We start from the raw sequence: 13541 nt of genomic DNA on the forward strand, positions 1-13541 counted from the left end.
CTCTCTCTCTCTCTCTCTCTCTCTCTCTCTCTCTCTCTCTCTCTCTCCCTCCCTCCCTCTCCCTCTCTCTGTTGTTGTTTTGAGGTAAAGAGAATCTAGGACAAATTGGGGGAAGAAAAAGCATATGTACAAATTTAAAAAAAATAGAAATTCTCAAGAATAAATAAAAGCACAAAAAACATTTTGGAATTTTTTTTCTATGAGTATAGTTAGTACATTAGTTGTAGATGTAAGTGGTGTCAATATATTTGTTATAAGATATCACAAAGATGAAAATTAACTATCTGCTATTGTAACTTGTGTGTGGTTGCTCTGTGTGTGTGGTATGTATACATGTGTGCTAGCATGTCTCATGTGTGGGTGCATGTGTGCGTAGACACATGTCAAGGCCAGAAGTTGAAGTCAGATATTTCCTTGATCACTGTCCCCATTATTCACTTTGGTAGCTTCTCCAGCTAAAGCCAGATCTTGCTGGTTCGACATGTCTAGCTAGCCAGCTTTCCCCATACCTCGTCTCTCCCTTTCAAGCACTGGGGTTACAGGCATAGGCCACCATTCCCACTGCTCTTATACAGATACTGGGGATCCAAAGCCCTATTCTCATGCTTATAACAGAAGATGTTTGTCCACTGAACCTTCTTTCTGGCCTTGAGGTTGCTTTCCTAGGTATTCAATCACAGCAACAGAAAAAGCAAAGAATAAAACTACTAACTGCACTGTAGATTGTTTTAGATCTAATTAAAGTAAATTGTTAAATGAGTGTCTTTAAATGATATTTTTGCTCTTTTATTTATTTTTAACTTTATTTTTTATTTTTTGTACTATAATTATGTTATTTCCCCTTCCCTTTCCTCACTCTAAGCCCTGTTCTCTTTCAAATTCATGGTGGCTTTTTCTTAAATTGTAGTTATACATATTCACAAGGGCTTGGGTTCACATCTTTAGTTCCATGAATCGGGGAAAACCCTAATAGCTAACGTTGGCTTTACTTATTTTTCACTTTGAATAGCAGCTCTCTAGTAGCCCAGGCTGGCCTTAGACCCACTATGGAAGCCAGGCTGTCTTCAACTTTATAGTCTTGCCTTGGTTTCTCGAGTGCTGGGCTGATAGGTCCTGGCAGGTATGCCTGGTACTGTGCTGCATCTTGACCATGACTTCGAATACTGGTTGAACAATGTTAACAACAGCTGACTTCTTGTGTGTCAGGTGAGATCCTAAGCATTTTACTTCGGTGTTTTATCTTCAGAACATTTCTATGTGCAAAATATTATCTCATCATAGAAAACAGCTTATGTAATTTTCCTATAATTATTCAGCTCTCAGATGTATCTAGCCATTGAGCTGGAGTAGTCACAAATCTAATCTTCTAGTTGTTACAAATATAATTGGAAAATAAATGAATTACAATTTTTAACCAATGAAACTTCTTTTTGAAGCTATCTTCTTTTTGTATCACTCACAGAGATCCAAACAGTTTTATTTTTACCAAAAGACATAGCTATACTTTTCTGATCTGAGAGAAGTGCTAGAGTCCTGTGGTCACACACTTAGTAAGCTCCAAGTTTCTCAGACATTCTCAGGCATCATGAGAATCTGTCTCCTTTGGTCCTATATCCACCCATTTTCCTGATAATTCAGGCCTCAATATAGAATGTGGTATCATGTCGTGGACAAAAAGAAAAAAAAAAAAGAGTCTGCACTTATCTACAAGAAGAGAAGAAGACACCGAGACCCACTGCTCGTCTCCCTTAGGTTTAACTGTGCAATGACTCACACATGAACAATTGTCCTGGAGGATACAGTCTTCCTAAATGTAGCAGTTTCAAGGCTGCAAGGATGTCTCTCTTCTCTAAATGTATTTTCATATTTAGTACAAGAATCTAGTGCCCAGTTCATGGAGTTTTATCTCCAAACTGTTCTTGTTTTGCTTTGCTTTCTAGTTTAGCTAAAGGATATTTACATGCATGTAAGTAAAATGTTGAATCAATACTCAATAAACAGCAATGCTGTCTGAAAGTGTTTTAGTCAGGGTTTTACTGATGTGAACAGACACCATGACCAAGGCAACTCCTTATAAGGACAACATTTAATTGGGGGTGTCTAACAGGTTCAGAGGTTCACTCCATTATCATCAAGGTGGGAACATGGCAGCATCCAGGTACACATGGGGGAGGAGCTGAGAGTTCTACATCTTGTTCCAAAGGCAAATGGAAAGACTGCTATCTTCCAGGCAGCTAGGACGAAGATCTCAAAGCCCAACCCAATAGTGACACACTTCCTCCAACAAGGCCACACCTATTCCAACAATGCCACACCTCTGAATAGTGCCACTCCCTTGGGCAAGCATACTGAAACCATCACAGAAAGAATTTTTCTTTGTGATTTAAAAAGTCATTTTACAGTCTGGTATATATAGGGATTTTAATACTTTAGTCAGCATTTCAGTGTGGAAAAAATGACTAAAACAGAACAAAACAAAAAACCAGCACAACAATTATGAGTGTATTAAACTAGAGACAGAAGTAACAACGAAATGCAATGTAGCTACATTGAGAGCGTGTCAACAAAATGTTTTTCAAGTTCTCTTAATTTGCTTTTTCAATTTACTTGTTATTTATTTTAACTATGGAAGAGCTGAAAATGTGTGCAGTGCTTGTAGAGCCAGAAGGTACCATATCCCCTAGGGCTGGAGTCACACGCAGATGTGAGCCATCTGATGTGGGCAGGTACTCAGAGCCAAGTCTATGAAAGAGCAGCAATAGCAAGCTTCTCAAATGAGCTCATTCCTAGATCAGCTCTTTAAATCAAAAAAAAAGTTTTGAAATTATATAATATTTAATTTAGAAATTCTCCATTATGAAACCAAAATCATGTAACAGTGTCTGACAATATGGAGGAATTGGTACAAACCACTTTCCAATGAAACAGAGAAACAAATCAGAATATACATATATAAACAATACATGTAAATAAGAAAGCATTTTCTTGGTTCATTTAATTTAATGCTCTAACTTCATGCTGAAGTATATACATTAGGAGCTTCGGTTGAAAGAAGAGAGAATTGATGTATAGTGTGGTCAAGTGATTGCCTAAGGTCACAAGGGTGTCTGGGTGGCTTCCCTCATTGCAGCATTCTGATGTTTACATAGCAACTGAATGATAAGAGAACACTTGGAGATAAGGCCCAAGGAAAATGTATCACTCACTGATGGTGCTGACGATAGCTCATTCCTAAAAATACTACTAAATCCAAATAAAATTAAATTTTCAGCAGACATCAAGATGTGGGAGAGGAGTGAACGTGGTGGCTAAGGGTCTGTGAATGACAGAGCAGACAGAGACTGAGGCTATTTAAAAGAGAAGCAACCTGTGAGGACAAACACAAATTGGCTGAGTCACCTATCCTAACACCTAAAGGAACTCTTGAGATTAGGGGATGGTGGGGTGGAGGGGTGAGGTGGAGGATGTGGGAAGACATAATTCCAACGGCTCCTTGCTTTTCCAACTCTAGCAAGCACTGGATACAACCGCATCTGCACAGGCTCAAATGGAACTTCTGAGACCCTGATATTCTTGCACATATCCCATTTGTGAAATCTTTTATTCACAATTGTATTCTAAAGGACATAGTAAGTGATAGTTAAGATAAACATGAAAAATCACCCATGCTAAAGATAGTCAGGGTTACTGTTGCTGGGATGAAATATCATCATCAAATCAAGATGGAAAGGAAAGGGTTGATTCTGCTTACACTTCCACACTGTACTGTATCATTGAAAGAAGGCAGGGAAGGAACTCAAACAGGGCAGGAATCTGGAGGCAGGAATTGATGCAGAGGCCAGGAGTGGTGCTGCTTAGTGCCTTGCTCTTCCTGGCTTGTTTGGCCTGCTTTCTTAGGGAACTCAGTACCACCAGGCCAGGGGTGGCCCACCCACAATAGGCTGAGTCTTCCCTTATAAGTCACTAAGTAATAAAATGTTCTACAGGCCTTCCTGCAGCCTGGTTTTCTCGATTAAGATCCCCTTTTCTTTGATGACTCGAGCTTGTGTGAAGCTAACATTAAACTAGCCATCACAATAACTTGGGTGGATTTGTATAGATGTATGTACAGAAGGAGCTGGAGGATCAGAGCCTTGGGTGAGCAAAGGGAACAGCTGTCAGGGAAGGGAAGGGGTTGAAATTCATTGTGCTTCATGTATTTCCAAGTGTAACACTAATAGATTCTGTTCTCACACTCTTCGTGAACAAGGCATGGTCTCATGTTAAACAGGAAGAAACCAAGGTGGAGTAATTTACTCCAGAGCATCTATTCATTCCAAAAGTAAACAACAAAGTCAGAACACAAACTCATTCCTGTGCTGCTCTGAGGTGCACACTTTTTGCACTACTGTCTTATGTGTACCTTATAAGGAGAAAGAGCCTCTAAGTCTAAAGACACGTTTCTAACATGCAGAGAGGCTAGCATAAAGGTGCTGGTTAGTATAGACGGGTCATGTAGGTCAGGATGTGGCTGTCCTTCTTGTGTGAGTGTAACCAACAGAAGGCATATTTGTATATTTCCTATTGATATTCAAGTCCCAGTAAGTGGGATTTTTTTTAAACCACCTTCATGATTCGCAATAAATTTTACAACACTGTCTTTCTTAATTTCAAGGTGAATAGGTGACAACTTTAAAAAAAATTAAAAAAAATGGTTAGTATTCATGCCCTTCAAAGTAATTAGGAACTTTCACAAGTGATTGGAATAAAACAATTATTGTCATTGATCAGCTCTGAACAGATAATTTTAAACAAAGTCATTGTGTGCTCAGCAGATTACAGCTTGTTAACTGGCAAGTTCTAAATGACCTCTTAAGCTCGTCAGATCAGTGATGCATACTCCTCATTAAGTAACACCACATTGTAAGTGGTCTTATAAATAATGTTTATTTTAAGCACTGAAACAAATGGCAAAACCCTGATATATCAAAAGGCATCTGCTCACAGAACAGAGTTTCTTCCACTGTGTTTATCTTTATTCCCCCAAATCCATAGTAATCTGAATGTCAATAGAAGAGAAACAACAGTCTTTTTTCCTAAAATAAAAGTGAAGGAAGCCTGGAGAGCAAGCCCGCTGACAGTGTCCTGCCCAGGGTGAAGGCCCCTGTGTACATCCTGAAAATATGGTGGCATGCCTTCATCCTCAGCTCTTATCTTTGCTTTCTCTGTGAATTGACTTAAGTGCTTTGCATATGTAACTGTAGTAACAGGAAGAGGGCAGAGACACTCACTGGCATGGGGACAGAAGCATCATGAGGTATACACTTACCGTTGTGGACAGGGTCCCTTCCTATCTTCATACCAATATTCAAGTTTGGGGAACCTTTGTTTCTGTGACTGAGACCCATGCTCTTCATTCTGTAACCACAGAACTGTAATCCCCAGCCTAAGAGACCTTCAGTATCCTCTGTCTAACAAAAGTTTTACCACTGTGTCTCCTTCAAATCACCAAAATCATTATTGTAAATCACCCTTACTACATGGCACAGTAAATATGAATAGAATCATAAGTAGTCTACAGAACTGAGATGCAGCTTTATGTATATGTATTTGGCTACTTTTTAGTAGAGTCACTATATGAATTTTTCTTACACTCTTTATGTTTTAGACATGAAAGAAGCAAAGGAAATGATAATTGGATATTGTGATTTACATTAATTTATAGCTGTAAAGGTAAGTGAGTCACTAAAGTTATAGCACTTTGCAAATCAGTTTTAAGTCATTTTTAGTGTTCATCTTGCTGTTCTGGATTTATTTTCCATAAAGCCTGCACTTCAGTCTGAACTGAAGTGATTAGGGTGCTAAAATCAAGACAAATCACTCAAAATAAGAGTCCTCTGGCCCCCTCCCAGCACCAGTGGCTTTACAATGGAATGACACCTGATTGACAAGTGTTCCAGGACAAAAGGGACTCTCCAGGAACCAATCAATTACATTTCTAGTCCAGTCCATCCCTGCCCCAGTGCCTACTCAGGGATTTAAAGATTTTAAATATCCCCAGCAAAAGCAAAAGTAATTTCTTTTAACAAGGGTGCTCACTCCTTAGTGATGTAGAGACAAATTGCTTAAGTCAAAGGACTTCCATACACAGGGAAGAGGAGACAATTCTGACGATCACCCTGAGATATCTATGTAACAACTTCTCTAAGTCAAGCACTGGGAAGTGAAGGCTAAAGAGACTGTCATGGGCCCCAGGGGACTTCCAACATCGCTATGGTGGGGCTGGCATGGAAATCAGTAAGGATAATAAGGTGTTATCTGTTCTAGTAGAAAAATATGTCTATGGTGAGGTAGAGACATAAAAGGCCAGAGAGTGATGGTCTCTACAGGGAGAGGGAGTCATAAATCCCGCAGAAAAAAAGATGGACCCCTTAAAAACACAGCAGTCAGGGGGTGGGTATCTATTGTATAAACAGAACTGCGTTCATGGACTTTGTCCCTCATTACCAAAGTATGGACACTTATTTAGTACTGGCTGTGAATAAGTCTTTACAACTGCTCAGCTCCATGAGCCTCTGCCTATGGAATGATGTTTGTCCCATTAGCAAAGTTTTTAACAGACTACCTAAGAGAAACCCCACTGCTCACTGTGATCAGCTAATCTTAAAATTCAGTCTTTGTTAGAGGATCATTTACAGCCTCTACACACGTCAGCCTTGTCATACTCTGTGACAAAGTTACCTCTTCAAGAGCCTGTGAACTTGTAAAGGTGCGTGCATGCACACTTGTTAATGTTAATATTGGTATGTGCTGGTGGGCACTCACATGGTAGTCAGAAGCAGAAGTGGGTCTTCATCAATCTTTCTCCAGCCAGCTTTTTTTTTTTTGAGGTAAGGTCTCTCCGTGAACCCAAAGCTCATCAATTTGCCTATGCTGGCTGCCTAATGAACTTTAGGGACCAGCATGTCTCTACCCTGCCAGCTCTGGGAAAGTACCACCACCACGCTCAGCATTTTACAGGAGTTCTGGGGATCAGAATTCAATTCCTCATGCTTGCAAGTCAAACAGTTACCATTGAAGCTATATTGCCAGCCCAAAAGCCATGTGTCTATCAGAAAATTAGCACATAAAATGAACACAGACATGATAGCAAAAAATTCCTTGCTGGAAACAAACGTTATTATTGTTAAATCATATGAATAACTTTCAAATGCATTAGATGAGGTAGGACTCTTAGATCTCAGAGCCATGTTCATGTATTTATCATGATATGTCCATATCGTGACGTATGAACACTGATGCATTACTTCATTAATGCTTACGGTCTTCCTTTAGCTATGGCTCAGAGGTCCCCGACACTGTGAAGTGCAGGCATTTATAACCACACGGTTTACGGTTTACATTTTCCTCTCTTGGCAGTGCTGCCAGGGATTTAGCATAGCTAACTTTTTAACTAGTGTTCCTCCCCCTCCTCCAGTAGCATAGCAACCAGATTTGCATTACTCTGCTTTGCTCGGCTTATTAAAAGGGAATTCAGGGCACAATTGACTTTTCATCTGTTTAACAAGTGAAGAAATATTTACCCTGACAGCCATTTCATTGTAGAGATTCATCTTCATAGTATAATATGCTGCCTGTGAATCAAGAAAAAAAGAAAAGACGGCATAGATTTCAGTTACAGAAAGACAGTGCAGCCTATTTTTACATATAAAGGATAAGAATCTTTATACATAATACATAATAAGAGTTCTGGGCTTAGAAAATGAAATCAAACTTTGTATTGAAGAGATAGGCTTCCTAATACATAATGCAAGCTTAACCAGAAAAATCTATGGTAGTCAAACTCAGAGCTAATGGAGATATATGATCATAAAATGCTCTCCGCTGAGTTTGATAATCAATGGTGCTCTACTGAGAATAGAATAACAAAGCAGAAATATTCACAAGTGCTGGTGACACGTCGTATTGTATGATTTATTCACTGGGGTTCTTTTAGCCAAAACTCACAGGAACATAAAAGGAATTCATATTTCAAGACGTCGGGTTTAATGAAAAATTCAAAGAAATGCTGTCTTCAGTCGAAACCATTCAAGGATACGGATGCAGTGATGGGGCAAAATTGTGCCTTCCAACCAACTATGTGAGAAGCTATGTGCTTAGCTGCCTCCCGAGTCAGCCTTGGGAATTTTGTTTCATTTAGTATTCATTTTACCTCCATAAAATCACAAATATAATGATACCACGTTCCAGCAAATCCCTTGGTAGAGGGAAGGTTTCCTAAACTCTTGGTTTCCAAGAAAGACACTCATCTATTAATGCCCCGATCTATGTTCAATAAGGAAGCATTTAACAGTGCTTCTAATTCTAATAAAAGTATTGTGTTGAGTTAAATTTACCTATCTGCTCTGTCTTTTAATTAAAAATAAAAAGTCACAGAGCTCACCATGGCAAAATCATCAGTAAAAGCATTCACATATGTATTTTCTCAATGTGATATTCTTTACAGAAAACACACACACACACACACACACACAGAGAGAGAGAGAGAGAGAGAGAGAGAGAGAGAGAGAGAGTGTTAGTTTACTCTGGAGCTAAATATGATTGACGATAGATCAGGAACCTCAAATTTTATTCCATGTTTCTACACAGTAACACGGTAGCACAGTTTTAATAACAGTTTTAATAGAGAACAAGGAAAGTCAGGGCACAACCCACTGGTACATCCAGCATGGAGGAGGGTCACAGCAAAGCAGGGAAATACTAGCTTTGGCCTCAGATCTTCTGATGAATTCTTAGCCGTTGGCTGGTAGAAGCCAGAGGCTTTTTAATCCACTCTGAAAGGTTTATATGCTAGTCAGAAGAATGTTAGGTCAGACACAGAGGTGGGCAAAGAATGAGTAAGAAATCTGAAGCTGTCAAGGCAAATTGTAACTGTGATCTGGACCTGCAATGGTCTAACTCTCCACAGGCACTGACTTTCTGATCAGCTCATTGCCTTTCAGAACAGCCAGTGTAAGTGTGTGGCCCTTCCCAAGAGCTTTCCTTTATAAAAATACAACCGCATGCATTTTTATCCAATCAAAAGTCACGCAGGTAAGAGAACTCCACCCTAGCTTATGAGTGCTAAGCTTTCTGGGAAGAAAAATAGGACAGAAAAACTCAACCCTCTACATGGCCACTTCTTCCTCATAATGGACAAGAATCTGTACATCTAACTAGCTTGTGGGAGTCGCCTAGTCTGATCCAGAGCAAATTGTGGAGAGCCACAGGGATGTGTGATTCAGCAACAGTCTGTGTAATTAAAAAACAGAGGATTGCAATATGTTATTTACATTACTGCCTTTACCATCTCTGTCTTCCTTACACCAAATGTGGCATAATTCCTGTTATTGAGGTGAATTAAAGTACTTACTTTCATATTGTATTTATTTATTCAAGTCAGGCTGAAGCTGGCACTGCCAGAAAGATGGCTCACAGCTGTGAGGAGCCCATACGACTCTTCCAGAAGACCTGAGTTCCGTAGTTCCCAGCCTCCACAACAGCTCTAATTCCAGGTCAAGGCAAACATCCCTCATCTGTCCTGTGCAGATTCTCGTGCACACACACCCATATACACACGTATACACATAATTAAAGATAAAATATTGTTTAAATGTGAATGCATTTCAAATGATTTAAATTGTACATTTTATTACATGTAACACTCAAATATTATTTGAACTATGCACATCTATGTGCAATCTCAGAGACGTAGGTACACATGTCATATTTTCCTGTCACTCAATTTCGTCTTTTTCTAGTCTGAACAATGCTTTATTTTGTTATATTAATGTTTCCATGTAGTTGGATAAACAGAGAATATGGTAGCAACTCATAAGTGAAACTAAAAAAAAACTATTGCCATTTATCAGCAAACAGAATTTTTACTTTTTTTTTTTTTTTTACTATTTACCCGTCTTTTATCCCTTTCTTATAGAGACCCTGAGTACATTTTAAATAGGAAGGTAACATATGTGGTAATACTAAGTATAGGGAAAGTACCTTGTTTCACTATAATGCAAATAAGGTGCCTACTCACTGATGCCAAAATGGAATGGATAAAAAAAAAAATGGGAAAAAGAAGGTGAAGAAGATTGATACCTTGTGTGCACGGCAGAGTAAGAATCCTTGAGGTCAACAGAGTACGAATATCTGAAGTCAGAGGCTATAATATGATCAATGACAACCTCCTATGGTCTTTGCCAAAACCACTTGGGCCAATTTTTAGAATATTCTTCAGATGAAAATGTACTTATTTATCTGATAAATATTTTTCTGATATGGCTAATACTCATGTGGAATTTCTAATTTGGCAAAATTTGACCAAAGTGGTCCTGTTTGTGGTTTATAAGAGCCATCCTTTCTGATCTGCTGGCCACTGGTTCTGTTCAGTAAAAGACCATACTGTGGGCATTGGGAGACTGGATACAAGCTGCCTCTAAGAAGCCTTTGAGCCCTTAGCTCACACAGTGGCTATGCTCCTGTATTTTGCTTGGAAGACTTGAGTCCCTTTCTACATCCACCCTTTCTGGTTATCCTCTGAGCATACTCAGGCTGTTTTCTCTGTGAACTGTAATGTTCATACTCATTTCTTATTTTTACTCCATGCAGATACCCTCATCACAGTGACATGTACAAAGTAATATTTTTATTAAGTCCTTTGAAATAAAAAAAAAGACCTTCACAAATTCCTAGTTGTGTAACATGAAAACTTTAACAGTAATGAACAACTTGAATGTATTATCTCCAGGAGTGAGTGTGATGAAATTCTAAGCCAAAGCATGTAGCACACAACTGTTTCATTTCTCCAGTAGAATAATGATTGCTGGCAAGAATGTGTCTATATCGCTTTGTCTCTCTGCTTCTCTGTATCTCTTTCTTACACTTTCCTTCTCTCTCTATGAAGTAATTTATAATGAGGAGTCAGATAAATGAGAACAACTCTCATATTGGGAAAGTCTAACAAAGTTCAAAATTTTTAAGTTATATTTTAATATATGGTTTGTTTCTTTAGTAAACTATAAAGTAATGTTTTCTACATATGTGCTATTATCTCTATGTTATTGCCCTACCTCAACTCTTTGTTGCTTCCCCTCCCCCTCCCTCTTCTGTTCTATCAAGTCTACTCCTTTCCCAGCTTCCTTCTGGGTGATGATGCCATGATAAAAAACAAAACAAAACAAAACAAAACAAAACAAAAGATAGTCAAACAAAACAAAGCAAAGCAAACCTGTTCTGCCTCCTGACTCAAGGTTCTCATCTCCTGAGGACTGCTATTGTGCCAAGCCTTTGACCATAACCTATGCAGTACAGGTCACTCGATGGATGAGCTCACACTGCCAGGCCACCTCAGTCTAGCTCCAATCTCCTCTGAAATCCACATGTCAGCCTCCTCCATTTTACTCCTTGAAAGACAAGTGTCTACTAGAAGGCTTTTCCGTTGGGTGGGTCAGATCTCTACTCTTCTTTGGGTTTGGCTTACATCTTTTATGCACAGTCACAGTGGGGCAGGAACAAACCCTATGTTAGCTCATCTTTCCTTTCTTGTTAAGCATTTTGAAAGAAATTAAGAAGAGAGAGATGAGAGTTAAGGAATAAATGTCCAACTCATTCAGAAGCATCATGTTTGACATAACAGCACCCTCACGTTCATGTGTGGCCAGCACTTACCAAAGCTCAGGGAGCATGGAGGATTTAGAAGCCCTCCACACAGAGGCTGCAGCTTGCAGCTTTGTTTTCCATGCTGCTGCCACTCTGAGTGCGTGACTGATCGTTGCAATGACTTCCTATTAGATAATCATTTGTGCATGTTTTGCCTTGTTTTCAGGCAAACCATCTCACTGTGGTTGGCAGCACTGATTTCTAAAATAACCTCTTTTTTGACATAAAAACTAAATCCAGCTCTATTCTTCCTCATAGTTGTCATTAGTATAACGTTTAGGAGCAGGTGAACCAATGAATTTACTTCATGATTGCGATGAAAATCATCAGAATTTTACATGAATAACTTAGAATTTTAAGTCAGCTCATGTTTGTTGTCTATTTTGAAGTGCAAGACTGTGAAGAGAAAGAATTGACACATCTTGCTCTTTTCTCGAACACTAAAAGTGAGGAACGCTCACTACATTGCAACAGATTTGGAAATCCCAGGAAGAGAAAAGCCAAGAGAGTGGGATATTTCCCATCTATAGAAGAAGCCTTTGTCTAATGCAAACTTAAAAGTCTCTAGAAGCTGTTATGTCAGTTTCTTATTAGTTTAAAATTAGTGGCACATTTATATAGTCTTTTTCTATAATAAGAACAAATCAGCACTTATCATAAAAACATACAGTGGAATGTGAGAGTTGATTTTTTTTACACTGTTTAAAGTCATGTAAAGTTCCTTTCTTTATTATTCAGTTAAATGTTCTATCAAATATCAATCCTTTGTAAGAAATGTAGAATGGTTTATTACTTAACACTGTGAGCTTTGAATCTCCAGCTATGTAGTAAATAATTTTGTAGATTGAACAATAATGTTTTAAAATCAAATTACATTTACCAGTAAAACAGTTCTACCATGAAGCTATGAATGCATGTCACTGACTGGATGATTGCAATTTAAATGATAGGACCAACTTACATACAATACTTTCACAGTAGTGTATTGAATTAATCATGTATTACAATAGTCTTTATAGTTCCAAACTGCCCTGAGACTGTGCTAGAGAAAGAATATTTGATATAGAGCATAGTAGTATTTACATAATAGCAAAGCCAAGATAAAAAAGCCTCTTAAAGTACCATGTTAGATGTGAACTATGCCCCATCAACTCATAGCTTTTGGCCCAGCCTCAAGGCAATAAAAGAAGGAAGAAGTAAAGTCTGAAAGATTCTGAGTCATCTAAAACATGAAGAAAGATATTATCTGCGTATGTCACTTCACAGAACATTCCGAGGAGCAAGTGAATGCAATAAATTGCTTTAAGCTTCCCTTTTAAATGCAGAGAATTGTAGTATGAAGGTCACATCCAATCCTGGCCAGCCCTCTGCTGTTCTCCACATTCCCTGGGTCACGAGATAAGCATCCTCAGGGCTTTCACTTTTCTAATACCAAGCTCATCCCTGGAGCTTCATTCACAGTTTACTCCAAATTCAAGTTCAAGGGTCATTTTCTTGACCTGCAGAGACTGCATTAATGGTCCATTTGCACAGCTGTTATCTATAGGTATCTCAAGAGAAGGTGGTGGTGTATAAGAAATGAGATGAGGTTGTCCTATGGCTTCTAAATGCATGCACATGTGTGTTCCTATACACATAAGAACATGCATACAGATGCACATATGAAAGAAAATGTTTGAGAAACAAGAAAGTGATAATAGGAACTTTTTTCTCTGAGTACAGAAAACCGAGTGACCATTGTATGGAAGTCTTTTATGCTCATTTGCAACTTTTCTACACAATCAAAACTGCTTCAATATTACTTTTTAGGTGGCCTTAAATAACAATAAAGGTACAGTGAATTTTTCAAAAGAAATCTGGGT

The 13541-nt window shown here is 38.6% G+C and overlaps 1 protein-coding gene across 1 annotated transcript in view; it reads right to left on the bottom strand.

Annotated features, from left to right (window-relative positions):
- Positions 1–13541, bottom strand: part of Spata17 (spermatogenesis associated 17) — a 166023-nt gene that overhangs the window by 117726 nt on the left and 34756 nt on the right. The window contains exon 4 of the mRNA XM_028761403.1: positions 7563–7613. Coding sequence (XP_028617236.1) covers positions 7563–7613 — 51 coding nt within the window. The remainder of the gene's footprint in view (positions 1–7562; positions 7614–13541) is intronic.

The sequence above is a fragment of the Grammomys surdaster genome, unplaced genomic scaffold (assembly GCF_004785775.1).
Source record: "Grammomys surdaster isolate TR1022 unplaced genomic scaffold, NIH_TR_1.0 130, whole genome shotgun sequence".
NCBI lineage: Eukaryota > Metazoa > Chordata > Mammalia > Rodentia > Muridae > Grammomys > Grammomys surdaster.